This window comes from Macaca thibetana, chromosome 19, assembly GCF_024542745.1.
Source record: "Macaca thibetana thibetana isolate TM-01 chromosome 19, ASM2454274v1, whole genome shotgun sequence".
Lineage (NCBI taxonomy): Eukaryota > Metazoa > Chordata > Mammalia > Primates > Cercopithecidae > Macaca > Macaca thibetana.
The window spans coordinates 7,162,502-7,190,495 of record NC_065596.1 but is presented as its reverse complement, the minus strand read 5'-3'; the positions used below and the strand labels follow the sequence as shown (position 1 = coordinate 7,190,495).

General features: G+C 52.3%; 2 protein-coding genes and 1 long non-coding RNA gene across 4 annotated transcripts in view; 2 read left to right on the top strand and 1 right to left on the bottom strand.

Moving 5' to 3' along the window:
• Positions 1-4,056: 4,056 nt before the first annotated feature.
• Positions 4,057-27,994, bottom strand: part of BST2 (bone marrow stromal cell antigen 2) — a 365,601-nt gene continuing 341,663 nt past the window's right edge. The window contains exons 2-6 of the mRNA XM_050769826.1: positions 6,332-6,660; positions 5,456-5,522; positions 5,214-5,274; positions 4,764-4,905; positions 4,057-4,451 (exon numbers count right to left, since the gene is read on the bottom strand). Coding sequence (XP_050625783.1) covers positions 4,779-4,905; positions 5,214-5,274; positions 5,456-5,522; positions 6,332-6,625 — 549 coding nt within the window. The 5' untranslated portion in view covers positions 6,626-6,660 and the 3' untranslated portion in view covers positions 4,057-4,451; positions 4,764-4,778. The remainder of the gene's footprint in view (positions 4,452-4,763; positions 4,906-5,213; positions 5,275-5,455; positions 5,523-6,331; positions 6,661-27,994) is intronic.
• Positions 6,774-15,340, top strand: LOC126942405 (uncharacterized). Of its 2 annotated transcripts, none has more exons than XR_007721549.1 (4): positions 6,774-7,441; positions 13,084-13,178; positions 13,692-13,771; positions 14,798-15,340. It is a non-coding gene; the product is annotated as an uncharacterized LOC126942405 (long non-coding RNA). The 2 variants fall into 2 exon arrangements; XR_007721550.1 differs by having other exon boundaries at positions 14,018-15,340.
• MVB12A (multivesicular body subunit 12A) lies at positions 20,363-26,509 on the top strand. The gene is made up of 9 exons (XM_050769743.1): positions 20,363-21,133; positions 21,221-21,319; positions 21,447-21,543; positions 23,249-23,375; positions 24,718-24,837; positions 24,913-25,019; positions 25,226-25,287; positions 25,842-25,898; positions 26,130-26,509. Exons 1-9 carry the CDS (start codon positions 21,044-21,046, stop codon positions 26,190-26,192), a joined length of 822 nt encoding a protein of 273 aa, XP_050625700.1. The 5' UTR covers positions 20,363-21,043; the 3' UTR covers positions 26,193-26,509.

Here is a 27,994-nt window from a genome sequence, read left to right as displayed (position 1 = left end):
CAGGCTTGGCATGGTGGTTCATGACTGTAACCCAAGCACTTTGGGAGACTGAGGTGGGAGCATCACTTGAGCCCAGGAGTTTGAGAACAGCCTGGGCAACATGGTGAGACCCCATCTCTACAAAATATAAAAAAAATTAGGGCCAAGCACGGTGGCTCACGCCTGTAATCCCAGAACTTTGGGAGGCCGAGGCGGGTGGATCACCTGAGGTCAGGAGTTTGTGACCAGCCTGGCCAACATGGTGAAACCCCATCTCTACTAAAAATACAAACATTGGCCAGTGCGATGGCTCACGCCTGTAATTTCAGCACTTTGGGAGGCTGAGGCGGGCGGATCATCTGAGGTCAGGAGTTCGAGACCAGTCTGGCTAGCATGGTGAAACCCATTCGCTACTAAAAAATATAAAAATTAGTCGGGTGTGGTGATGTGTGCCTGTAATTCCAGCTACTTGGGAGGCTGAGGCAGGAGAAATCACTTGAACCTGGGAAGTGGAGGTTGCAATGAACCGAGATCACACCATTGCACTCCAGCCTGGGCAACAGAGCAAGACTCCATCTCAAACAAAACAAAACAAAACAAAAAACCCCAAACAAACCACAAAAAAAGACAAAAAAACCTGAAAAAGTCCACTAATTACCCTAGGCCTCACCGGGGCTGTTGGTGGGGGTGAAATAGCTTAGTAGTTGCAAAGCGGCTTTAGCTTTTCTGCAAGCCAGGGCCACAGAAGTGAGGGCCCGCCCTGCTCCTGGGGACACTTAGCAACATCTAGAGACTTTTTTTTTTCCTTTTGAGTCAGAGTCTGGCTCTGCTGCCCAGGCTGGAATGTAGTTGTGTCATCTCGGCTCACTGCAGCCTTGACATACCAGGCTCAAGCGATCCTCCTGTCTCAGCCTCCCAAGTAGCTGTGACTACAGGCATGTGCCACCATGCCCAGCTAATTATTAAATTTTTGTAGAGCTGGAGGTTCCCCTATGTTGCCCAGGCTGGTCTTGACCTACTGGGCTGAAGCAATCCTCCCGCTTCGACCTCCCAAAGTGCCGGGATTACAGGCGTGAGCCACCATGCCCAGCCTGGAAACATTTTTAATTGGCACAACTTGGGAGGGTGTTACTTGCATCTATGGGTGGGGGCCAGGGATGCCCTTTAACATCCTACAATGCAGCTGGGCGCCATGGCTCACGCCTGTAATTCCAGCACTTTGGGAGGCTGAGGCGGGTGGATTTCTTCAGGTCAGGAGTTCAGGACCAGCCTGACCAACATGGTGAAACACCATCTCTACTAAAAATACAAAAATTAGCCGGACACGATGGCAGGTGCCTGTAATTCCAGCTACTCGGGAGGCTGAGGTAGGAGAATCGCTTGAACCCGGGAGGTTCAAGTGAGCCAAGGTCGCGCCACTGCACTCCAGCCTGGGAGACAGAGCGAGACTTCATCTCATAAAAAAAAAAAAAAAAGGCCAGGCGCGGTGGCTCAAGCCTGTAATCCCAGCACTTTGGGAGGCTGAGACGGGCGGATCACAAGGTCAGGAGATCGAGACCATACTGGCTAACACGGTGAAACCCCGTCTCTACTTAAAATACAAAAAACTAGCCAGCGAGGTGGCGGGCGCTTGTAGTCCCAGCTACTCCGGAGGCTGAGGCAGGAGAATGGCATAAATCCGGGAGGCGGAGCTTGCAGTGAGCTGAGATCCGGCCACTGCACTCCAGCCTGGGCGACAGAGCGAGACTCCATCTCAAAACAAAACAAAACAAAACTCAACCAAAAACAAAAACAAAAATCCTACAATGCACAGGATGGTCCCCACCCAGAGAACCATTCAGCCCAAACTATCAACGCTGCTGAGGCTGAGAGCCTGCCCTAGACCTTGGGAGTGAGGAGCGGGTGCTCCAGGAAGCAGGCAGAGCTTGGGCAAAGGCCTTGAGGCAAAGAGGAGCTTGGGATCAGGAAAGGTGGAGGTGGTGAGCAAGAGGAAGTGAGGGGGCAAGAGGGCCAGGGGGGTCTGTGGCAAGGGAGGTATTTGGGGACCCTTCCCTGGGAGAGCAGTAGGAACCATGGAGGTGGAGGCCTGGTTTTATTTTATTTTATTTTTTGAGACAGACTCTTGCTCTGTCGCCCAGGCTGGAGTGCGGTGGCGTGATCTCAGCTCACTGCAACCTCCACCTCCTGGGTTCAAGCGATTCTCCTGCCTTAGCCTCCTGTGTAACTGGGACGATAGACACGAGACACCACTCACAGTTAATTTTTTTTTTTTGAGATGGAGTCTCGCTCTATCACCCAGGCAAGAGTGCAGTGGCGTGATCTCGGCTCACTGCAACATCCACCCCCTGGGTTCAAATGATTCTCGTGCCTCAGTCTCCCGAGTAACTGAGACTACAGGTGCGTGCCACCACTCCCAGCTAATTTTTTTTGTATTTTTAGTAGACACGGGGTTTCACCGTGTTAGCCAGGATGGTCTGGATCTCCTGACCTTGTGATCCACCGACCTCGGCCTCCCAAAATGCTGGGATTACAGGAGTGAACCCCCACGCCTGGCCATTTTTTTTTTTTTTTTTTATTTTTAATAGAGATGGGGTTTCACCATGTTGACCACGCTGGTCTTGAACTGAGCTCAAGTGATCCACCCACCTCGGCCTCCCAAAGTGCTGAGATTACAGGCGTGAGCCACTGTGCCTGGCCAGAGAGTTTTTTTTTTTTTTTAATCCCACTGACCATCTGGGCCGGGGACTGTGGGACCTTAGGACAGTACAGAAATCTGGGACAAGAGGCTCCTGGCCCCATTACCACAAACAGGAGTTGCAGTTGCAGAGACAATGGCCGGGATTCGGAGAGAACTTGGAGGAAGTAAGATAACAGATAAGGAAGGGACTAAGAGGTCTTCGAATATCCAAGAAGGTGGGTGAAGGGTCTGTCGGGATTGCAGCCCTCAACTGTGAAGAAGCACAGAGGCCCTCTGGGGGAGAGGTTCCCAGAGCTGGGTACTGCACAATAAATAAGAGTTTGGGGAATCGGGCCAGGCGTGATGGCTCATGCCTGTAATTCCAGCACTTTAGGAGCCCAAGGTGGGTAGATCCCTTGAGGTCAGGAGTTTGAGGCCAGCCTGGCCAACATAATGAAACCTCCATCTCCACTAAAAATACAATAATTAGCCAGGTGTGGTGGTGTAGTACTGTAATCCCAGCTACACGGGAGGCTGAGGCAAGAGAATCACTTGAACTCAGTAGGCGGAGTTGGCAGTGAGCCAAGATCGTGCCACTCTACTCCAGTCTGGGTGACAGAGCGAAACTCTGTCTCAAAAAAGAAAAAGAAAGAAAGAAAAGAAAAAAAGGGCTGTGGGTGGTGGTTCATGGCTGTAATCCCAGCACTTTGGGAGGCCGAGGTGGGCAGATCACCTGAGGTCGGGAGTTCGAGACTAGCCTGACCAACATGGAGAAACCCCATCTCTACTAAAAATACAAAATTAGCCGGGCATGGTGGCCCGTGCCTGTAATCCCAGCTACTGGTGAAGCTGAGGCAGGAGAATCGCTTGAACCTGGGGGGTGGGGGTTGCAGTGAGCTGAGATTGCACCACTGCACTCCAACCTGGGCAACAAGAGTGACACTCTGTCTCAAAAAAAAAAAGGGAGAGAGAAAGTTTGGGGGATGAAGGAGGGGGACACATTCTGACAATGCATGGCCTGTGTGTGTACAGATCCCAGTTTAAATCCCAGCCCAGCACTTTCTGCAGGCCGGAGGGGAAGCAAGGCGATGTTACTCTCAGTTACAGCTTCAGTTTCCTCACTGGATCCCCAGGAATCAGGAGAGGCTCTAGGGAGGAGATGAGAATAAAACACCTGGGAAACGGGGAGCCCTGATGAGGGTGTACAGTCCTTATGTTGATCCCAGCAGAGGTGAGGGCTGGGAGGAACCGGGGTGGTGCCTCCCCGAACTCCGTGGGCTCCTGAAAATGTCCTGGAGCAGGGAAGGGGGGTGTTGTCATCCACGGGGAGTCCACTCTCACCGGCAGGGGCGGCCCCGACGCTTAGGGACTAACACAATGACACTTCAGGAACTCGAGAGTAAGGTGTGCTCCCCCTCAAAGGAAGTGTTTATTTTTTGGAGCTCAAAGACCCCAGAAAAAGCACACACCCCCCCCCGCAAAAAAATAAAACACCCGTAACAACAGGCAGCACGTGCCCCCCCACCGCACCCCATGCCCAATCTCAGGGCGGGAAACAAGAGGGGCGACTCATTCCCTGCCTAGTTCTGGAGGGAGACAGCCCTGGGTCAACCCGACTGTGTCCCCACACCCAGGGTTGCCCCATGGCCCCTCAAGACCTGCTCCAGAGACCCTTCTCCGGCTACCCCGTGCCCTCCCCGCTAACCGTGCTGCCCCATGACCCGCTCAGAACCGATGAGATCAAGGGCATGTCCAGGCGAAAAGTCGAGCAGGAACCGGATCTTCCAAGATATGCCTAAAGGACCAGAAGAGGGACTCAGGGCAGACTGGAGGCAGCAGACACTGGCCCCGCCCCACCCATCCACAAGCCCCTCCCCTCCATCGATAGACCCGCCCTCATTCATAGCCCCGCCCCATACTGCTATAAGCCCCACCCCCGCTCCAGGGCGCCCTTCTCACTGGATTCTCCCTCCTTCCCCAAGGCCCCTCTCTTCTGCACCCAGTCCCTCCCCCTGCAGCCCCTCTCTCCAGACTTCGGAGTCCCTGCTTCCCCGACCCCCCTCCCCAGCTTTCTTCTCCCTCCCGGGGCCGCCCCCTCCTCACTGACCAGCTTCCTGGGATCTCACAGCAGCAGAGCGCTCAAGCCCAGCAGCAGAATCAGGAACGGGGGCTCTGCCGCGCAGCTGGAGTCTTGGGAGCTGGCGGAGTCCGTGTCCGCGATTCTCGCGTTTAAGACGTGGTTTTCTCTTCTGCGGTGCAAATGGGGGCAAATCAGGCATCTGTTCGTCCTGGCTCCTGCCGCCCTCCCTGTAAGCCCATCGCCCACGGGAGTTCCCCCTGCACCGCCCCAATCCAAGTCACTGGGGAGGGAATGGACTGGGGCCACCCATGGCTCTGTGACCCTAGGGGCTAAGTTGTCCTTTTGTGAGACTCAAACCTTACCCCTTGGGGCAATGGGGATTTTGGGAGCAAAGGAGAGATTCTGGGTCTCGAGGTAGGGACGTGGGGGTGAGAGGAGTGTGGCGGGTGGAGGGTAGCGGGGAAGGTTATCTCTGACCTCAGTCGCTCCACCTCCGCAGACGCGTCCTGAAGCTTGTGGTTCAATGTAGTGATCTCCCCTGGTGGGGTGGGAGGACAGAATCAGGGGGCGGGGCAGCACGTGGCCATGCTGGGGCCCGGCCCCACTCTGGGACAGGACCTCCCCCTTCCCCCAACCTCCAGCCCTGGTCTCCGTGCCCCCACCCCGTCTTCCATAGCTGAGTCACCCCTCCCTAGCCCTCTCCCTTCTCTGTTTCTCACCCTCAAGCTCCTCCACTTTCTTTCGTCCTTGGGCCTTCTCTGCATCCAGGGAAGCCATTAGGGCCATCTAAGAAGAGTCAGAATCTGGGGTTCTGGCCTGGGGAGTTTGGCTGCTGTCCTTAAATGCAAACCCTTTCAGGTTTTCTTCCAACCCTCTCTGCACCATGTTCTCCAACCTTAAAGAACAGCCACAACCACATACTCTCCCAGGGCCACCCATAAGCATGTGGGTCCTCAAAATGGGAGTTTTGAGACCCCCCACATGGCAAGTTGGAGACTGTCGATAACCACACTTTAGTAGACGTTTCCAGATTGCCTGGTCTATGGCTCAAGAAAAGTTAGAGGGCCCTACCAAATCCAGAACGCAGTGGGATTTCCCAGCCCAAGTGACATGCTCAGCAAGAGTTTCAAGATCCCCCATATCAGGACCCAGGTGAATATTTCAGTTTCTTAGTGATGAAGTGAAAATTTCAAAAGCCCCCTTTTTCAGGGTCTGGTGAGGTCCCCCTTCAACCCTGAATAGGGGTTTCTACTCCCCCAGGACTGGTGCCCACTAGGAGCTTCAAGGCTCCCAACACCAGTGCCCTGGAAAGAATTTATCAACTCACCTAAGTCCCGGGGGGTATACTGAGGTCCCTGATTTGGGGGCTCTGGAGAGTTTTAACACCCTGCCCCTACACCAGTGTCCTGGACTGGGTTAGAGGCCCCCATACTCTGGTAGGGGAACCTAGGTCCCTTGATATGGGGGCCCAGGAACAGTTTTGGGACCTCCCTTGCATCTCCCTGGAGACCCACCCTGTGTCAGATTTCTGGGGAGAGATTATTGTCCTCCCTACCCCCTAGTACTAGGCCATCCAAAGGAGTTGAGGTGCTTACCACAGTCTGGTTGCAGGTGACAGCCTGGGCCTCTGCATCCCGAAAGCCCCGCTGGGCCTCGGCCAGCTCTTGTTGCAGGAGATAGGTGACATTGCGACACTCCATCACTGCCCGGAGGCCATCCTGGCAGGCCTCGCTGTTGGCCTTGATGATGAAGAAAATCAGGGGCACCCCCAGAAGCACTATGACCAGGAGCCCCAGAATTCCTACCACCAGTTTACAGCGCTTGTCCCCGTCTTCCTTCCAAATGTCATCCATGGGCATTTTGCAATAGTCATACAAAATAGGTGCCATCCAGATCTCCCCTCTAGCTGAAGGGAGTCTGGCCTGAAGTTAGGGGAGGGTACTGGAATCTTCTATGGGCCACCCCCTATTAGCATAGGAGCCGTCCTGACCAATAGCAAGTTCCAGGAAGTGCTCTGACCGGCAGCTCTTGCATGAGGCACCTACAGGCAGAGGATTAATTAGAGCTTTCAGTTTCAGTTTCCCAGAAAGGAGGTGGGCTTTTTTTTCAACCCTGCTTTAAAAGGCCTCGGGCCCTTCCCAACTGGGTGCCAGCCAACTGTGGCTGCCTGGGAGACTCTATCTTAAGTCCCTGTGCTTCTGCTGTGTGTTACTGAGTGCCTAGGCCATGGTATTCATCTGTACCATGACCTGAAGAGGCAGAGGCCATCATTGTTGGTCCAGTCTCCACCTGGGGAAACTGAGATTGCACAGTTGAGTGAGGGCAGGGCCTGGGTCTGACCCTAGGGACTTGGTTTTGTGTTCAGGTGTCTCTGTGGTGACTAGCAGGGCTTCATCCAGTGCCCCTGTCCCCACCGAGGGGACTATGGGAGCCATGGAAGGTGTGTGAGCAGCAGGTGAGACTGGAGCCAGCTGAAAACTGGGGGACTGGATAGGCACACACAGCCCAGGTGAGAGGATACCCCAGTCAACAAACAGTGTTGGACTCTGTCCTGGCACCCGCAGGAAACAGGCTTCAACTTTCAGAAAAAGTGCTCCTGGGACTCCAGGATACCAAGTAAACTCTCTGAGCCTGTTTCTTCATCTGTAAAGGGGAATAACAGGGCCAGCCTCTCCAGGAGTGACCAGGGAGAAGATGCCAGTAAAGTAAGTGCTTTGGTATCCAGTAGGTGCTCAATGGATGCGCATGCCACCTGCCAGGCCTGTGGCTCAGGGCAGATGGATGGGAAGATAATGCTTGAACATGGACATATAGCGAGGCTCTTTCTTTTCTTTTCTTTTCTTTTCTTTTTCTTTCTTTTTTTTTTTTTTTTTTTTTTTTGAGACAGAGTCTTCCTCTGTTGCCCAGGCTGGAGTGCAGAGTGCAGTGGCGCGATCTCGGCTTACTGCAGCCTCTACCTCCCAGATTCAACTGATTTGCCCACCTCAGCCTTGCCAGTAGCTGGGACTACAGGTGTGGTCCGGCCCGGCTAATTTTTTTTTTTTTTTTGAGACTGAGTTTTGCTCTTGTTGGTCAGTGCAGTGGCTCGATCTTGGCTCACCGCAACTTCTGCCTCCCGGGTTCAAGCAATTCTCCTGCTTCAGCCTTCCTGAATAGCTGGAATTACAGGCATGTGCCACCATGCCCAGCTAATTTTGTATTTTTAGTAGAGAGGTTTAGGTTTCTCCATGTTGGACAGGCTGGTCTCGAACTCCTGACCTCAGATGATCCACTCGCCTCGGCCTCCCAAAGTGCTGGGATTACAGGCATGAGCCACCACGCCTGGCCACACCTGGCTAGTTTTTTTGTGCTTTTAGTAGAGACGGGGTTTCATCATGTTAACCAGGCTAGTCTCGAACTCCTGAGCTCAAGTGATCTGCCTGCCTCTGCCTCCCAAAGTGCTGGGATTACAGGCGTGAGCCACCGTGCCTGGCCTAGTGGGGATTTTTCTTTGAGGAAAGATAGTTGGCTCCATTTGGGATGTGCTAAACCCCACGGTCCTGGGAGACATCCCTGGAAGACGCCTGGGATGGGGCGGGTGCTGGGGTTGTTGGACACCGGGGTTGGGGGAGCACTCAGGCTGCACCGACCTGCTGTCCATGTGGCCAAGAGAGCCAGGGCTTCCTACAGGAAATCAGCCCCGTTATCGGCGCCCAACTGCTGGGCATGACGGCTGAAAGGGGACTGAGTGTTTTTCTTGTGGCTTCTTCAGCCACATCCTGACCACAGCCCAGATTCTGTCAGGTCTGCCATTTCCTTGTTTTTCTGTTTTCAGCAGGACCAGACAGCAGGTGAGGTCAAGGCCAGAGCCCAGGCCTCCCAGAAGGCCTGGGGAACTCCCCCCAGGCCCTCACTCCAACATCCCTCAGAAGGACCCCATTAAAGCCACTTAGAGCCAGGCATCGTGGTATGTGCGTGTGGTCCCAGCTACTCGGGAGGCTGAGGCAGGAGGATCACTTGAGCCCAGGAGTTTGAGGCTGCAGCAAGCTATGATTGTGCCACTGCACTCAAGCCTGGGTGATAAAGTGGGACCCCATCTCTTAAACAAACAAACAAAAAAACAAAAAAACACTTAGAACCAAGAACCAATTAACAAGCTGTGGGAGATGATCTTGCTGAAAAGTCTGAGGGTGAACTCGTCCCAGGAGGAGGGACCTACCAGCCTGGCCAGGACTCCAGGTGAAAAGACACGACCTTTGCCTGACTTATTTGAGCAGCAGTGTTCTGGCCTGCAAACTTTAGGGTCAGTTTGGGACCAGGTCAGAAATCACAATTGTATGAATTGCACATTGGAGACTGGGGTGGTGCGCCCCTGGGCAAATGAATTTCCTCTCTTAGCATTGATTTCCCCAGCTGTAAAATGTGGATAATGAAAGATTGATGTCCTCTCTAAATTTTGCAGCTGCAAACAGTCCTAGCCCTGCAAACTGAAAGTTTGTTGCTCTTCCCTTTAAAATTACAAATGATGGGATGGGTGCAGTGGCTCATGCCTGCAATCCTAGTACTTTCGGAGGCCAAGATGGGAGGATTGCTTGAGGTCAGGAGTTCGAGACCAGCCTGGTCAACATAGCAAGACCCTATCTCGACTTAAAAATACATATGTATATTTAGTACATACATATTTATTTTATTTAATCTTGGCTCACCGTGACCTCCGCCTCTTGGGTTCAAGCAATTCTCCTGCCTCAGCCTCCTGAGTAGCTGGGATTACAGGCATGCGCCACCATGTCCAGCTAATTTTGTATTTTTAGTAGAGAGGTTTAGGTTTCTCCATGTTGGTCAGGCTGGTCTCAAACTCCTGACCTCAGATGATCCGCCCGCCTCGGCCTCCCAAGTTGGTGGGATTACAGGATTGAGCCACCGTGCCCAGCCCCCTTTTTTTTTTTTCCTCTTTGAGATGGAGTCTCACTCTGTCGCACAGGCTGGTGTGCATTGGCATGATCTCGTCTCACGGCAACCTCTGACCTCCGCCTCCTGGGGTCAAGCAATCCTGCTGCCTCAGTCTCCTGAGTAGCTGGGATTACAGGCACCCGCAACCACGCCCAGCTAATTTTTGTATTTTCTGTAGAGACGGAGTTTCACCGTGTTAGCTAGGCTGGTCTCGAACTCTTGACCTCGTGATCCGCCCACCTCAGCTTCCCAAAGTACTGGGATAATAGGCATGAGCCACCATGCCCGGCCTGCCATGACTTTTAATGGCTTTAATTACATTAATTATGTTAACTAAAAGTAATGGCAGAAACCACAATTACTTTTGCAATAAAATTAGAAATGGAAACTGTTATGCTATTTCCCTTTCCTTTCCTTTTCCCTTTCCCTTTCCCTCCCTTTCCCTCCCCTCCCCTCCCCTTCCTTTCCTTTCAGATAGAATCTTGTCCTGTTGCCCAGGCTGGAGTGTAGTGCTGCAATCACAGCTTACTGCAGCCTTGACCTCCTGGGCTCAAGCAATCCTCTCACCGCAGCCTCCGGTGTAGCTGGGACTACAGGTGTGCACCACCACACCCAGCTAATTTTTTATTTTTTGTAGAGATGGGGGTCTCACTAAGTTTCCCAGGCTGGTCTCAAACCCCTGGGCTCCAAAGATCCTCCTGCCTCAGGCCCCCAAAGCGTTGGAATTATAGGAGTAAGCCACTGCACCCGCCCCTGGCATTCTTTTGGTTTTAGCTTTTAAAAAAAATTTATTTTTTATTTTTATTTATTATTATGTTGTTATTATTATTATTATTTAGAGAAACATTTCAGTTGGGTGTGGTGGTTCATGCCAGTAATCCCAGCACTTTGGAGTCTGAGGCGAGTGGATCACCTGATGTCAGGAGTTCGAGACCAGCCTGGCCAACATGGTGAAACCTTGTTTCTACTAAAAATACAAAAACTAGCCAGGTGTGGTGGTGGGTGCCTGTAATCCCAGCTACTCGGGAGGCTGAAGCAGAAGAATCGCTTGAACCCAGAGGCAGAGGTTGCAGTGAGCTGAGTTTGTGCCACTATACTTTAGCCTGGGCGACAGAGTGAGACTCTCTCAAAAAAAAAAAAAAAGAGGAAAGAAAAAAAGAAACATTTTATTTTAATTAATTAATTAATTAATTTTTTGAGACAGAGTCTCACTGTGTCACCCAGGATGGAGTGCAATGTCATGCTCTCCGCTCACTGCAATCTCCAACTCCCTGGTTCAAGCGATTCTCCTGCTTCAGCCTCCCAAGTAGCTGGGATTACAGGCATGTGCCACCACGCCCAGCTAATTTTGGTATTTTAGCAGAGATGGGGTTTCACCATGTGGCCAGGATGGTCTTGATCTCCTGACCTCGTGATCTGCCCACCTCGGCCTCCCAAAGTGCTGGGATTAAAGGCATGAGCCACCATGCCCGGCCAACATTTTATTCTAGAATAGTTTTAGATTTGCAGGGAAAAAAAAAAAAAAAAAAAAAAAAACAGGGAGGATAATAGAAAGAATTTCCCACATTCCCTACACTCCATTTCCCCTCTTTTATTTATTTATTAAAGACAGGCTCTTGCTCTGTTGTCCAGGCTGGAGTGCAGTGGTGTGATCATAGCTCACTGCAGCCTTAACTTCCTGGGCTCGAGTGATCCTCCCACCTCAGCCTCCCGAGTAGCTGGGACCACAGATGTGCAGTCCTACACCTGGCTAACTTTTTATTTTTTGTGGAGATGGGGTTTCACTATGTTGACCAGGCTTGTCTCAAAGCGATCCTCCTGCCTCAGCCTCCTGAGTAGCTGGGACTACAGCCACTCACCACCATCACGCCCAGTTATATTGTTTGTAGAGACAGGATCTCCGTATGTTGCCCAGGCTGGTCTCAAACTCCTGGGCTCATGTGATCCTCCTTCCTCAGCCTCCCAAGGTGGTGGGATTATAGGTGTGAACCACTGCACCTGGCTAAGAAAAAAAAAAAAATTAAGGAGCAAAGATCATCCACAATTGTCCCTTAGCTGTTTCATTTCTGTTTATTACACTACATGTATATTTCACTTACTTTGGGATACTGAGATGTGGCCCTGGGTGGGCATCTGAGGACAACTCCATGCCTGTGGGAAATCGCTGGCCCTGAGGCGCTCACTGGGCGGGGGCGATTCTGTTCCAGGGGACATTTTTATTGTCACCGTGGGGGCTGGGAGTGCCCCTGCCATCTAGGGATGTAGGCCAGGGATGCTGCTCAACACACTACAGGGTACAGGATGGCTCCCCACAGTAAATGATCAAGCCCCAAGTGTCAGAGGTGCCACCAAACGTGACAAGCCCTGCCCTGGGGGAACCTGAGTGCAGGTTTGGAGTCAGACTTGGGCTCAAATTCCATCATGGTGGATCAGCTCCTTTCCCTCAGGCCTCTGCTTTTCTCTCTCTCTCTCTCTCTCTCTTTTGAGATGGAGTCTCACTCTGTTGCCCAGGCTGGAGTGCAGTGGTGCAATCGTGGCTCACTGCAACCTCCGCCTCTCAGGTTCAAGTGATTGTCCTGCCTCAGCCTCCCGAGTAGGTGGGATCAAAGGTGTGCGCTACCATGCCCAGCTAATTTTTGTATTTTTAGTAGAGACGGAGTTTCACCATGTCAGCCAGGCTGGTCTCAAACTCCTGGCCTCAAGTGATCCACCCGCCTCGGCCTCCCAAAGTACTGGGATTACAGGTGTGAGCCACTGCCCCTAGCCAACCTCTACTTTCTTAAAAGCAGGGGTGTGATAACAGCTGCTTCCCAGTCGACTGGAATGTCCACACAAATTAAAAACTGAAACAGTATCTCCATCAACTGAAAGAAAACAGTAAAAAGAAAGTAGGTGATGACATTTCTCATCAGTTACATTCTTCTGAATTTAATTAGTGCCAGGGAAACTGAAACTATGGTTATACCTAAGATAAGGCAAACATTTGAAGAAGGAGTAAAGGAAAGATTAATTTTGCAGCTGTCTCAGGGTCTGGTGGAGGGCTGATGGATGTCATCCTGTCTTTGTTTTGCACCGGGGAAAGTAAGCTTGTAATCAGTGCTGTCAGGATGAAATTCAACAGCCTGGACAAGGGGTCAGATAGAGCTTGCAAACCTAAGGTTACCTATCTTTGTTTATGGAGGCTGGATATCTTGGAAAGATTTAGGGGTAAGCAAATAATTTACATATGAACAATTTGTGAGGGCGATCATCTGGAGATGTGTGAGGGCTTTTTTTTTTTTTTTTTTTTTGTAGGCATCTGGGTAATGTACAATGCTTAACCACTTAAGACAATCAGGAAGCAACAGCCATGCATTTGGGAAATGAATTTCAGTACTGTGTGGCTCAGTCTCCAGACCTAACTTTCCCTTTGCTACAGACACGGTGGCACTTGCCTGTAATCCCAACACTTTGGGAGGCCGAGGCAGGAGGATCACTCGAGCCCAGAAGTTTAAGACTAGCGTGAGCAACAAAGTGAGTTTCCCCCCACCCCCACCCCCCACCTCAACAAAACATTTAAACATTAGCTGGATATAGTGGCTGCGCCTGTTGTGGCTGCGCCTGTCGTGGCTGGAGCGCAGTGGTGTGATCTCGGCTCACTGCAGCCTCCGCATTCAAGCAATGCTCCTGCCTCAGCCTCCTGAGTAGCTGGGATTACAGGCACCTGACACCACGCCTAGCTAATTGTATTTTTAGTAGAGACCGGGTTTCACCATGTTGGCCAGGCTGGTCTCCAACTCCCGACCTCAGGTCATCTGCCACTCAGGAGGCTGAGTAGGAGGATCCCTTGAGCCCAAGGGGTAGGAGGGTCCCTTGAGCCCAAGAGGTCGAGGATGCAGTGAGCCATGTTTCCATGACTGCACACCAGCCTGGACAACAGAATGAGACCATGTCTCAAAAACAAACCAATACAAACAACAACAACAACAACTTTTCCTTTGGCAAATTGCCTTTGGAAGATCCTCATATTTTTATTTTCTTTGACAGGAAAAAGCAATATATAGAAAGTGCTTGGCTTAGCACTTTGTACATTACAGTTCCCGGTCTGAGTTTGCCCTTGTCATTTGGTAAGTTTCAGACTTGACTGCAGGCTTTCCTTAAACTGAACTCCCAGAAGCGGGGTTACTGGGTCCAAGGGGATGCCTATGTCCCAGGCTCTCCCTTCCCCTAAAGAATTCAGAATTTGGCCAGGAGTGGTGGCTCACACCTGTAATCCCAGCACTTTGGGAGGCCAAGGCGGGTGGATCATCGGAGGTCGGGGGTTCGAGACCAGCCTGGCCAAAATAGTGAAACCCTGTCTCTACTAAAAATAGAAACTAGATGGACTTTCTGGCGGGCACCTGTAATCCCAGCTACTTGGGAGGCTGAGGCAGCAGAATTGCTTGAACCCGGGAGGCGGAGGTTGCAGTGAGCTGAGATTGCGCCATTGCACTCCAGCCTGGACGACAGAGCCAAGACTTGTGATACCCTACTTTGTTTTAACCTGAGTGACTCTCTCCTAGCAGAGAGCCGGACAGACTCCATTTTAGTTTCTTCACTTGTAACCCTTTCACCTCCCTCCAGGCATAGTCAGTAAAACTGACTCAAAGCACGTCCAGTAATGCACCTGCTGATAAGATATTGAGGCGAGCTGCACAGCAGCTCCTGGGGACGTGCTCGGCGGATGGCACCCAAAGCCCCTACATTTATATCTTTGTGATAGTTTAAGCCCCTGCACCTGGAACTGTTTATTTTTCGTAAATGCATTTGTAACCAATTCATTTTTTAACTTTTTGCCAGTTCTGCTTCTGTAAAAATTGCTTCAGCTAAAATCCCCCTCCCCTATTTAGACCACAGTATAAAAACAAAACTAGCCCCTTCCTCAGGGCTGGGAGAATTTTGGGCGTTAGCTGCCTCTCGGTCGCCGGCTCATAAAGGACTCTTTAATTTGTCTCAAAGTGCGGTGTTTCTCTATAACTCGGTTGGTCACAACAGACTGTCTCAAAAAGAAAAAAAAAAAAAATTCAGAATTCACCTGTCCCCTATCGCTGCAGTGAACGGTGAGTGGCACTCCTCTCTCACACCTATCACAGGCATTCTTCTTTTCCTTTCAGATCCTTCCCTGGCGCCGGGTCCAGGAGGACCTGGTTCTTAGGCAGCATCTGTGTCTCTGTTTTGTAAGACACACAAGAGTGTCCTTAACCCACTGCAGGTATTTCACCGGGTCCATGGTCAATCTAACACCACCTTTCGGTCTCCAGCCTCTTAACCAGCCCAGGGCTGAGTGTTGTTCATAGTATTAATATGTTTCTGGCTGGGCTCAGTGGCTCATGCCTGTAATCCTGGCACTATGGGAGGCCGAGGCAGGTGGATCACTTGAGGTCAGGAGTTCAAGACCAGCCTGGCCAACATAGTAAAACCCCGTCTCTACTCAAAATACAAAAATGAGCCGGGTGTGGTGGTGCGTGCCTATGATCCCAGCTACTCGGGAGGCTGAGGCAGGAGAATGGCTTGAACCTCAGAGGCAGAGGCTGCAATGAGCTGAGATCATGCCACTGCACTCCAGCCTGGGCAAGAGAGTGAGACTCCGTCTCAAAACAGAGAAACAAAGTATTAATATGTTCCCCTTGATCAGTGGGGTGGTTCACCCTTGTAATCCCAGCACTTTGGGAGGCAGAGGCTGGCAAATTGCTTGAGCCCAGGAGTTTGAGACTAGCCTGGGTGACCTAGCAAAACTCTGTCTGTATTAAAAATACAAAAATTAACTGGGCATGGTGGTGCGAGCCTGTAATCCCAGCGGAGGCTGAGACAGGAGAATCCTTTGACCATGGGAGGCAGAGGTTGCAGTGAGCTGAGATCACACCATTGCACTCCAGCCTGGGCAACAAGAGTGAAACTCCGTTTCAAAAAACAAAAACAAAACAAACAAACCCTCACAATCTTCCTGCACCCAACTGATGAAACCACCACTGCAAAAATTATATCAGTGAGAACATTAGAACAGTAAGCTAAGTTAACCCAAACCCCACCTTACTTTTCCCTTAATTATTCCTGGGCTATTGGGCCAAGCTAACTTTGTAAGACATTTAGGCTGTGGTTTAAATAATAGGCCTTGCCAAAACCTCAACCACTTTTTTTTTTTTTTGAGACAGAGTCTTGCTCTGTCGCCCAGGCTGGAGTGCAGTGGTGTGATCTGGGCTCAATGCAACCTCTGCCTCTGGGTTCAAGCAATTCTCCTGCCTCAACCTCCTGAGTATCTGGGATTACACGTGAATGCCACCACACCTGGCTAATTTTTGTATTTTTGGTAGAGACAGGGTTTCACCATGTTGATTAGGCTGGTCTCGAACTCCTGACCTCATGATCCACCCACCTTGGCCTCCCAAAGTGCTGGGATTACAGGCTTGAGCCACCGTGCCCAACCTACTTTTTTTTTTTCTTCCTTGAGACAGAGTCTCATTCTGTCACCCAGGCTGGAGCTTAGAGGCACCATTTCTGCTCACTGAAACCTCCACCTCTGAGGCCCAAGTGATTCTTCTGTCTCAGCCTCCGGAGTAGCTGGGATTACAGGTACCTGCCATCACGCCTGGCTAATTTTTTTGTATTTTTAGTAGAGACGGGGTTTCACCATGTGGGCCAGGCTGGTCTCCAACTCCTGACCTCAAGTGATCCGTCCACCTCGGCCTCCCAAAGTGCTGGGGTAACAGGTGTAAGCCACTGTGCCTGGCCTCAACCACCTTTTTTTTTTTTGTTTTTTGTTTCTTTAGACAGAGTCTCGCTCTGTCACCCGGGCTGGAGTGCACTGGTGTGATCCCGGCTCACTGCAACCTCCGCCTCCTGGGTTCAAGTGATTCTCCTGCCTCAGTGTCTGGAGTAGCTGAGACGATGGGCGAGCACTCCCCCCACCCCCCCCCCCCGCTACACTAATGTTTTGTATTTTTAGTAGAGATGGGGTTTCACCATGTTGGCCAGGCTGGTTGTGAACTCCTGATCTCCACTTGCCTTGGCCTCCCAAAGTACTGGGATTACAGGAATGAGCCATCACTCCTGGCATAGAAACAGTTTTTATCATCCATTGTCCTCCTCCTCTTCTTTCTTCATCTTCCTCTTCCACTTTTTTCCGGGCAACTTTAGCAGGACCCTTTGCGCTGTCAAAGTTTCCTTTCAACTTATAGTCAGCAGCCTCCTTCTCATATTTCTCCTTCAGCTTTGCTGCGTTGGTGACGTCAGGCTGCTTTTCACTGTCACTTCAGCTATTCCACATCTCATTTTTTTTTTTTTTTTTGCCACATCTCCAATAGAGATGCCAGGGTTTGTGGATTTGATCTTGGGGTAGAATTCTGAACAGAACATGAAGAATCCAGATGGTGGGCTGGGTGTGATGGCTCATGTCTGTAATCCCAGCACTTTGGGAAGCCAAGGCAGGTGGGTCACCTGAGGTCAGGAGTTTGAGGCCGCGCTTGGCCAACATGGTGAAACCCCATCTCTACTAAAAATAAAAATATTAGCCAGACATGGTGGCACATGACTGTAATCCCAACTAATCCGGAGGCTGAGGCAGGAGAATCGCTTGAACCTGGGAGATGGAAGTTGCAGTGAGCTGAGATCGCACCACTGCACTCCAGCCTGGGCAACAAGAACAAAACTCCATCTCAAAAAAATAATAAAATAAAAGGCCAGACGGTGGCCTTTTGGGGACATTAGGCTCTTTCTTCTTGCCTCCTCTTTAGCTGGTCTATAATCCTTCATTTCCCGATCCTAGCGTACTTTATCCGCCTTTGCCATTTCATCAAATTTGGACTTCTCTTTCACCAACATTGTCTTCCAACTCTCAGAGTACTTCTTGGAAAATTCTTTATTTTTATTTTTATTTTTTTGAGATGACGTTTCACTCTTGTTGCCCAGGCTGGAGTGAAATGGTGCGATCTCGGCTCATTGCAACCTCCACCTCCCGGGTTCCAGTGATTCTCCTGCCTCAGCCTCCCAAGTAGCTGGGATTACAGGCATGTGCCACCATGCTGGGCTAATTTTTGTATTTTTAGTAGAGACGGGGTTTCTCCATGTTGGTCAGGCTGGTCTCAAGCTCCCGACCTCAGGTGATCCATCTGCCTCAGCCTCCCAAAGTGTTGAGATTACAGGCGTGAGCCACTGCGCCCGGCCACTTCTTGGAAAATTCTGCGAAATTGACGGGGACCTCTGGGTTTCTCCTTCTCCTCCTTCTCCTTCTTCTTCTTCTTCTTTTTTTTTTTTTTTTGAGATGGAGTCTCACTCTGTCGCCCAGGCTGGAGTGCAGTGGCACAATCTCGGCCACTGCAACATCCTCCTCCCAGGTTCAAGCAATTCTCCTGCCTCAGCCTCCCGAGTAGCTGGGACTACAGGAGCATGCCACCACGCTCAGATAATTTTTGTATTTTTAGTAGAGACGGGGTTTCACCATGTTGGCCAGGATAGTCTTGATCTCTTGACATTGTGATCCGCTTGCCTTGGCCTCCCAAAGTGCTGGGATTACAGGCGTGAGTCACTGCACCCGGCCGGTTTTTCTTATATTCTTCTCTGCACATCTGCACAAAGAAACCATAAGCAAACATTTTGCCCTTTGGTTTCTTGGGGTCACCATTAGCCATCCTGACTATCGTTCACTAGTCTGGGCAGCACAGGGCACTTGTTCCCTATTTTTCTAAACTTTTCCCCCGATGGGTGTAAAAAAGCATATTATTATTACTATTATTATTTCTGAGACGAGTTTCGCTCTTGTTGCCCAAGCTGGAGGGCAGTGGCGCTATCTCGGCTCATTGCAACCTCCACCTCCTGGGTTCCAGTGATTCTCCTGCCTCAGCCTCCCAAGTAGCTGGGATTCCAGATGCGCGCTGCCATGCCCGGATAATTTTTTTATTTTTTTTTTTGAGACAGAGTCTTGCCCTGTCGCCCAGGCTGGGGTGCAGTGGCCGGATCTCAGCTCACTGCAAGCTCCGCCTCCCGGGTTTAGACCATTCTCCTGCCTCAGCCTCCCGAGTAGCTGGGACTACAGGCGCCCGCCACCTCGCCCGGCTAGTTTTTTGTATTTTTTAGTAGAGACGGGGTTTCTTTTTTTTTTTTTTTTTTTTTTTTTGAGGTGGAGTCTCGCTCTGTCGCCCAGGCTGGAGTGCAGTGGCGCAATCTCGGCTCACTGCAAGCTCCGCCTCCCGGGTTCCCGCCATTCTCCTGCCTCAGCCTCCCGAGTAGCTGGGACTACAGGCGCCGCCACCACGCCCGGCTAATTTTTTTGTATTTTTTTAGTGGAGACGGGGTTTCAATGTGTTAGCCAGGATGGTCTCTATCTCCTGACCTCGTGATCCGCCCGTAGAGACGGGGTTTCACCGTGTTAGCCAGGATGGTCTCGATCTCCTGACCTCGTGATCCGTCCGTCTCGGCCTCCCAAAGTGCTGGGATTACAGGCTTGAGCCACCGCGCCCGGCCAATTTTTTTTATTTTTAGTAGAAACGGGGTTTCACCATGTTAGTCAGGCTGGTCTCAAACTTCTGACCTCAGATGATCCGCTCGCTTCGGCCTCCCAAAGTGCTGAGATTACAGGTGTGAGCCACTGCACCTGGCCTAAAAGCGTATTATTATAGTAAATACTTTTTTTCCCTTTCTTTCATTTTAGAGACGGAGTCTCCTTGTGTTGTCCAGGCTAGATTCAAACTCCTGGTCTCAAGCGATCCTCCCACCTCAGCCTCCCTGTTACCCTGTTACCAGGACAGCCCTGATAAAATAACTGGGAAAGTTCTTTTTCTTATTGTTTTTTTTTTTTTTTTTTTGAGACGGAGTCTCGCTCTGTCGCCCAGGCTGGAGTGCAGTGGCCTGATCTCAGCTCACTGCAAGCTCCGCCTCCCGGGTTCACGCCATTCTCCTGCCTCAGCCTCCCGAGTAGCTGGGACTACAGGCGCCCGCCACCTCGCCCGGCTAGTTTTTTGTAGTTTTAGTAGAGACGGGGTTTCACTGTGTTCACCAGGATGGTCTCGATCTCCTGACCTCGTGATCCACCCGTCTCGGCCTGCCAAAGTGCTGGGATTACAGGCTTGAGCCACCGCGCCCGGCCTCTTATTGTTTTTCAGTCCACAAAAAAAAAAAAAAAAAAAAAAAAAAAAACCACACACACAGCTGCTTAAAGATGGCAGGCAGCCAGAGATGTCACCAGAGCTTCCTGACCCCTGACCAGATACCAGAGGAAGATAAGATCCCTAAATCGGCACAAACTGGAACAGACGACCTCTAGTCGACTTTAGATCATCAATATATATTCATCAATATATAATTATAATACTAAAATTCCTTCTCTTAAAAGAAAATCTCCCTTTTGTGTAGACCGGTTGTATGAAGATCTGGAGTCCCACCCTGCACACGCTAACATTCCTCTCCCTTCCTGTACCCAGGGGAAGAAACAATAAAACGTCATGTTTTTTACTGTTGAGGGAGAAGGGGCAGTTAGAGCGAGAGCCTCTCCTCCATTCCTGGCCAGTGAATAAAACCTGATTGCCTTTTCCGATCGGATGTTCCTTCTTTGCCACCTACACAAAGTGAGGAAGTAACTCGGTTTGCTGGTGGCATCCCCAGTAGCTGGGACTATAGGCAATAAATGCTTTTATACTTCCCTTTTTTTAATATTTCCCTTTTTTTATACTTCCCCTTTTAAAGGTATTGTTCCTGTGAAACAACTCTTTAAGTTATATCCAAGATTTCATGGCTCATGATGGCTCATAGTGTTCGCTCTTTAAATCAACAGCTGCATATCTCACGATGATTTCCTTTGGGATGATTTCCCAGAACTGGAATTGTAGATTTTTCACAATGTATTTTTAGTAGAGACGGGGTTTCACCACGTTGTCCAAGGATGGCCTCGATCTCTTGGCCTCATGATCCGCCCGCCTCCGCCTCCGAAAGTGCTGGGATTACAGACGTGTGCCACTCAGCGCGGCCACAAATCTCCCAACTTTTGCGTTAAGCGCTAAGCTTTTCTCTAGACTAGCTATTGCGGCCGCAAGGAATTCTGGGGAACGTAGTGCAGATTTGCAGAGAACCAGTCTCTTGGTCCTGTGCCGTAGCATTTCCGGCGGAAGTTGCTGGGCGAGGAAAGCCGACAAGACCTTTTTCCGCAATCGTCGCTCACGCGCGCAACCCGGGCGACGCGTGGGTCGTGGCCCCGCCTCCCCACGCCATTGGCCAGCAGCCCCTCGGGCACGCGTATACTGCGCTTCCGGGCAATCTGTGCCCCGCATGGCCTTCTGGTAGTTGTAGTTCGACCGCGAGCGCTGCCGTCGGGAGGCTGCTCCGAGGTTCCAGGCTGTCCCCCACGACCCCGCCTTCGGCGCTCCGATCGCAGGATGGATCCTGTACCCGGGACAGACTCGGCGCCGCTGGCTGGCCTGGCTTGGTCGTCGGCCTCTGCACCCCCGCCGCGGGGGTTCAGCGCGGTGAGCGACGTCGAGGGGCGGGGGTCGAATGGGGGAGGCAGCCGCTGTGGGGTGGGAGTCCGGCGCTGACCCGCGTCCTCCCGGTAGATCTCCTGCACCGTCGAGGGGGCACCCGCCAGCTTTGGCAAGAGCTTCGCGCAGAAATCTGGCTACTTCCTGTGCCTTAGTTCTCTGGGCAGCCTAGAGGTAAGGGGTGCCCACCTTCGGGACCACCAGGGTCTGCCCACCTCCCCTGCCTGTTCACTGTGCCCTATGCCAGCTGCGCTGTCCCCGCTGCTAGGCGACCCTCGCTGTGTCCCCCTTCCACCCCTAGAACCCCCAGGAGAACGTGGTGGCCGATATCCAGATCGTGGTGGACAAGAGCCCCCTGCCGCTGGGCTTCTCCCCGGTCTGCGACCCCATGGATTCCAGTAAGGCCTGCGTCGGAGGCGAGAGTTGTCCGGGTCCCTTGCAGGGAGGAGCGGGGGAGGAGGGACGACGGGCGCGCGGTATCTGAGCCTCGGCTGCCCCCGGCACACGGGGTGATGACAGGGTTGGCTGCAGACTCAGAGCCCTGCCCTAGGGTGGACCGATATTCCTTGTCCTGATTCAAAATGTGTGATGTGATTGGCACAGCCTCCATCCACGAGTTAAGAGTTCAGTCCACGCCACCTGTTTCACTACTGTTGTGCTACTTGTGTCTTTTTACACCATAGCCAAGCAAAACCACTGCGCAGTTCTCTTTTTTCATTTCCAGGCTTTGCACACGCCGCTTTCTCTGCCTGGAACACTTTTTTTTCTCCTCTTTGTAGCTCATTCTGCCTCCTTCCTGAGATGTCACCTTCACCCTTCCCTACCCCTCCTTTTCTGAGGCCCACAACCCTAGTGTGGCCTTCCCAGCCCCACCTGAATTTCCCACCCTTTCTTGTCATTTTTATTTGACTCAGGCTATATTCATTCATACTAGAGTTGGCAAACTTTTTTTTTTTTTTTTGAGACAGAGTTTTGCTCTTGTTGCCCAGGCTGGAGTGCAATGGCGCGATGTCGACTCACGGCAACCTCCCACTACCGGGTTCAAGCGATTCTCCTGCTTCTTCCTCCCGAGTAGCTGGGATTACAGGCATGCGCCACTACGCCCGGCTAATTTTGTATCTTTAATAGAGACGGGGTTTCTCCATGTTGGTCAGGCTGGTCTTAAACTCCTGACCTCAGGTGATCCGCCCGCCTGGGCCTTCCAAAGTGCTGGGATTATAGGCGTGAGCCACTGTGCCCGGCCAAACATTTTTTTTCTTTATTTTTTTCTGAGAGTTGGCAAACTTTCATGTAAAGGGCCTGATAGTAAATATTTTAGGCTTTACAGGCCAGATGATGTGTGTTCATATTCATTTTTTTTACAATTCCTTAAAAATGTAAAAATCATTCTTAACTCATGAGCTGTATGAAACCAGGCCTTAGGCTGGGTGTGGTGGCTAACACCTGTAATCCCAGCACTTTGGGAGGCTGAGGCCGGCAGATCACCTGAGGTCAGGAGTTCCAGACCAGCCTGGCCAACATGGTGAAACCCTGTCTCTACTAAAAATACAAAATTAGCTGGGCATAGTGGCGGGCGCCTGTAGTCCCAGCTACTCGGGAGGCTGAGGCAGGAGAATTGTTTGAACCCGGGAGGCAGGACTTGCAGTGAGCTGAGATCCGGCCACTGCACTCCAGCCCGGGCGACAGAGCGAGACTCCGTCTCAAAAAAAAAAAAAAGAAAAAAAAAGAAAACAGGCCTTGAGCCAGATTTGGCTCACAGGTGCTAGCTGGCCAACTTCTATAGGATTAGAGGACTCAGAGAAAGTAAGCTTTGAGGGCCAGGATGGGCACCCAGCTCTGTCTGATTCCACAGCTAGCCACCTCATGAATGCACCTTCATATCACCAAAGATCAGCCTACTCCAGTGGCTCCTAAAGGCTGCCTGGAATCCCCTCCTTCATCTATACCATTCATGATTTAACCACTCCTCCCACCCCCCATCCCCAATGCTGTCCATGCGGCTGCCTTAAACAGCACCCTGGTGAGCCTCATCCTTGAGTCATCTTTGGGCCCTCCCACCCCTTCCTGGCTTCCTTCTCTTATTCCCCTGCCCCCCACTCCCAGAGGCCTCTGTGTCCAAGAAGAAACGCATGTGTGTGAAGCTGTTGCCCCTGGGAGCTGCAGACACAGCTGTGTTTGATGTCCGGCTGAGTGGAAAGACCAAGACAGTGCCTGGATACCTTCGAATAGGGTAGGGCCACCCCCCAGTGTCTAGCTACCTTCCCTGCCCTCCCAACTCATGATCTCGCGAATCTGACCCTCAGGGACAACCTTGAGGTCTCCTGTTCCTTCTGCCACCTTCTGACCCTCGGATTCTTCATGTTAAAACCGAGACATGTATGCCATCTTGTAGGACTCATGAGGAGTCAGTGACTTGGTGTCTCAAGTAGACAGAACAGGACTGAGTGTGGTGACTCACACCTGTAATCCCAGCACTTTGGGAGGCAGAGATGGGCGGATCACAAGATCAAGAGATCGAGACCATCCTGGCTAACATGTTGAAACTCCATCTCTACTGAAAATACAAAAAATTAGCCGGGCATGGTGGCACACGCCTGTAGTCCAGCTACTTAGGAGGCTGAGGCAGGAGAATCGCTTGAACCTGTGAGGTGGAGGTTGCAGTGAGCTGAGATCGTGCCACTGCACTCCAGTCTGGGCAACAAAGCGAGACTCTGTCTCAAAAATAAAATAAAATGAAATAAAAAATAAAATAAAATAAAATAGACAGAATGATGATTTGAACCCAGCAGTATTAGTTTGGTGTGGTGCTTAGGGTGCGGGTCAAGATGCTAAAACAAAAATCGCTTAAAAGGCTGGGTGCGGTGGCTCACACCTGTAATCCCAGCACTTTGGGAGGCCGAGGCAGGTGGATCACCTGAGGTCAGGAGTTCAAGACGAGCCTGGCCAACACGGTGAAACTCTGTTTCTACTAAAAAAAAAAAAAATTAGCTGGGCATGGTTGCCAGTAATCCGAGCTACTCCAGAGGCTGAGGCAGGAGAATTGCTTGAACCTGGGAGGTGGAGATTGCAGTGGGCCGAGATCACGCCATTGCACTCCAGCCTGGGCTACATGAGTGAAACTCCGTCTCAAAAAAAAAAAAAAAAAAAAAAAAAAGGCCTGGCGCGGTGGCTCACGCCTGTAATCCCAGCACTTTGGGAGGCCGAGGCAGGCGGATCACGAGGTCAGGAGATCGAGACCATCCTGGCTAACACGGTGAAACCCCGTCTCTACTAAAAATGCAAAAAAATAGCCGGGCGGGCGCCTGTAGTCCCAGCTACTCGGGAGGCTAAGGCAGGAGAATGGCGTGAACCCGGGAGGCGGAGCTTGCAGTGAGCCGAGATTGCGCCATTGCACTCCAGCCTGGGCGACTAAGCGAGACTCTGTCTCAAAAAAAAAAAAAAAAAAAAAAAAAAAAATCCCCCAAAAGACAGAGGTCACCTGGAGGCCCAGGTCCCCTGCCTTTCCCAGGGGCTATCCTCAACCCTGGCCCCACATGGGGCCAGCATCCCTCCTACCTTCCCTCCCGGTCCAGGGACATGGGCGGCTTTGCCATCTGGTGCAAGAAGGCCAAGGCCCCGAGGCCAGTGCCCAAGCCCCGAAGTCTCAGCCGGGACATGCAGGGCCTGTCTCTGGATGCAGCCAGCCAGCCGAGGTGAGCCCTCAGGCATCGGAGTGGGGGTGGCCGTGGGGGTAGGATGAAGCTTAACCTGGGTCATCCCACCTCCAGTAAGGGCGGCCTCCTGGAGCGGACACCGTCAAGGCTGGGCTCTCGGGCATCCACTCTGCGGAGGAATGACTCCATCTACGAGGCCTCTAGCCTCTATGGCATCTCAGGTGAGCACAGAGTGGGGAAACTGAGGTATGGAGGTGGAGGGTGTGATTGTCTTGAGATTACACGACCAGGAAGGATCTTCCTACCTCCCTCTTCCAACTCTAGATTCTGTAAAGACTGAAAGAGCCAGGCTGTGTGGGGTTGGCCTCTGCAGGTGGGGTGGACAGTTCCCTGCACCTCACCTCCTCCCCTCCCATATGTTTTTCAGCCATGGATGGGGTTCCCTTCACACTCCACCCACGATTTGAGGGCAAGAGCTGCAGCCCCCTGGTGAGTTGGGGTCTCGGGGAGCCTGGGTCTCCGCCTGCCATCACCATTCTGGGTGCCAGGACATCCCTGTATTCAGCGCCCCAGCACAGAGGGCCACGTCCAGGGTTGGGGCTGGAGTGTGTCACCTCCAGGTGGCAGCTGGAAGGTCTTCAGTCTCAGAATGGGGAGGGGTCCATCCAGAGAAAGCAGCTGGACACCAGTAGCTAGAGGCTGTGACAAGAAGGGGGAGGGATGCCGGGCGCGGTGGCTCACGCCTGTGATCCCAGCACTCTGGGAGACAAGGCAGGTGGATCATTTGAGGTCAGGAGATGGGAGACCAGCCTGGCCAACATGGTGAAACCCCGTCTCTATTAAAAATACGAAAATTAGCCAGGCGTGGCTTTAGAGACGTTGTCTCTAAAAACAAAACAAAACAAAAAAAAGAAGGGGGAGGGATGACGAGGGAATATTTGGGGAGTGTGGGGGCGGGAGGGAGAGCAGGACTCCTTGAAGAGGAGGGAAAGGGGGTTTCAGGTTGGGATCGGGCCCAAGGCTGATCCACCTCTGCCCGCCAGGCCTTCTCTGCTTTTGGGGACCTGACCATCAAGTCTCTGGCGGACATTGAGGAGGAGGTGGGTGCAGGGCTAGGGAGGAGGTGCCTGAGGGGCTGGGACCCCAACCCCCCTCCGCCCCAGGCTGTTCCAGTCTTCCCCATCCCCATGTGCCCCCAGACGCACCCCATCTCTCCAGGACTGAAGACCACTCAAGTCCCTAAGTACCCCCTCTGCCATTCCTCAGTCACCCCCGCTTTGGTCCTCTCTTTACTGTGGCACCTGCTCACTCTCACTCTCCCCTTCCCCCAGTATAACTACGGCTTCGTGGTGGAGAAGACTGCGGCTGCCCGCCTGCCCCCCAGCGTCTCGTAGTCCCTCACCCGTCCGCGGGAAGAGCCCCCTTACGCCACCCCCACCCCCGGCCAGCCTGGGGCCACCCCGCCTCACTGCATCCTGGGAACCTCCGCCCTGCAAGGCTTTGCTATCTTCAGCCACTGGGCGGAGCTGCAGCTCTGGAGGAAGGGGCGGGTCGAGGCTGCGTGGTGATGGGGTCTCCACCCCCAGGCCCTGCGGGGCAGGGCTGGAGCTGGACAGAAGCCAGTGCCTTTAAGTCATTCGTGTCAAAACCCTCTGGGGTCCGGAGGCAGCGCGGGTGTCCTCCTGGCAATAAACACTACCTGGTTCACGCCCTCTGGAGTCCCGATCCTGCAGCCTCTCCACACTAGGCACGTGGAGCTGAGACTCGGCCACTCTTGCACTGGGCAAGTGGGTGAAATGGCGGGGAGGCGGTGCTGCTGGTCTCCGGTTTTTGTTTGTTTGTTTGTTTCTGAGACGGGGTCTCCCTCTGTGCCCCAGGCTGGGGTACAGTGGCAGGATCTTGGCTCACTGCAACCTCCACCTCTGGGGTTCAAACGATTCTCCTCGCTCAGCCTCCCGAGTGGTTGGGATTACAGGCGTCTGCCACCACGCCGGGCTAATTTTTTTGTATTTTCTATAGACAGGGTTTCACTGTGTTGGCCAGGCTGGTCTTGAACTCCTGACCTCAGGTGATCTGCCCACCTCGACCTCCCAAACTGTTGGGATTACAGGCGTGAGCCATCGCGCCCGGCTTGGGTCTCCCATTCTACAGAGTGGGAAACTGAGGCTCAGGGAGTGAGTCTGGATGCTAGATCGTAGAGAAGAACTCGTCTCGGCCCTCCATCATTGGGCATAACAATAAAACAAATACTGTTTCTATTGCAGTGGCCACATCCCCAACACGTGATACACCATTATTACCTCATTTAGTCTCCCTATAACGCACTGGGAAGCCCAGGTTTTGTTGCCGTTTTCCAGATAGAGAAACTGCGACAGGGATGCTAAGGCCACAACTGGGACTCAAACCCAGCAACTGCTGTTTCCTTTCCTTTCTCCCCTCCCCCCTTCCCTCCCCTCCCCCCCCCTTCCCTCCCCTCCCCCCCCCTTCCCCTCCCCTCCCCCCTTCCCTCCCCTCCCCTCCCCCCTTCCCTCCCCTCCCCCCCTCCTTTCCCCTCCCTTCCCCTCCCCTCCCCTGTCCTGCCCTGCCCTTTCCTTTCCTTTCCTTTCCTTGAGGGAGTCTCGCTCTGTCGCCCAGGCTGGAGTGCGGTGGCGCGATCTCGGCTCACTGCAAGCTCCGCCTCCCAGGTTCACGCCATTCTCCTGCCTCAGCCTCCCGAGCAGCTGGGACTACAGGCGCCCGCCACCACGCCCGGCTAATTTTTTGTATTTTTAGTAGAGACAGGGTTTCACCATGCTAGCCAGGATGGTCTCAGTCTCCTGACGTCATGATCCACCGGCCTCGGCCTCCTGAAGTGCTGGGATTACAGGCTTGAGCCACGGCGCCCAGCCCTTTTTAAATTTTTTTTTTTTTTGAGACAGCATCTCGCGCTGTCGCCCAGACTGGGTGCAGTGGCACGATCTCGGCTGACTGCAACCTCTGCCTCTCAGATTCAAGCGATTCTCCGGCCTCAGCCCCCGCCCCCGCTCCCCCCCTCCCCGCCCCTTTGCTGCCGAGTAGCTGGAACTACAGGCTCAGGCCACCATATCCAGCTAATTTATTTTTTGTATTTTTAGTAGAGATGGCGTTTCACCTTGTTGGCCAGGCTGGTCTCAAACTCCTGACCTCAAGTGATCCCCCGCCTTGGTCTCCCAAGGTG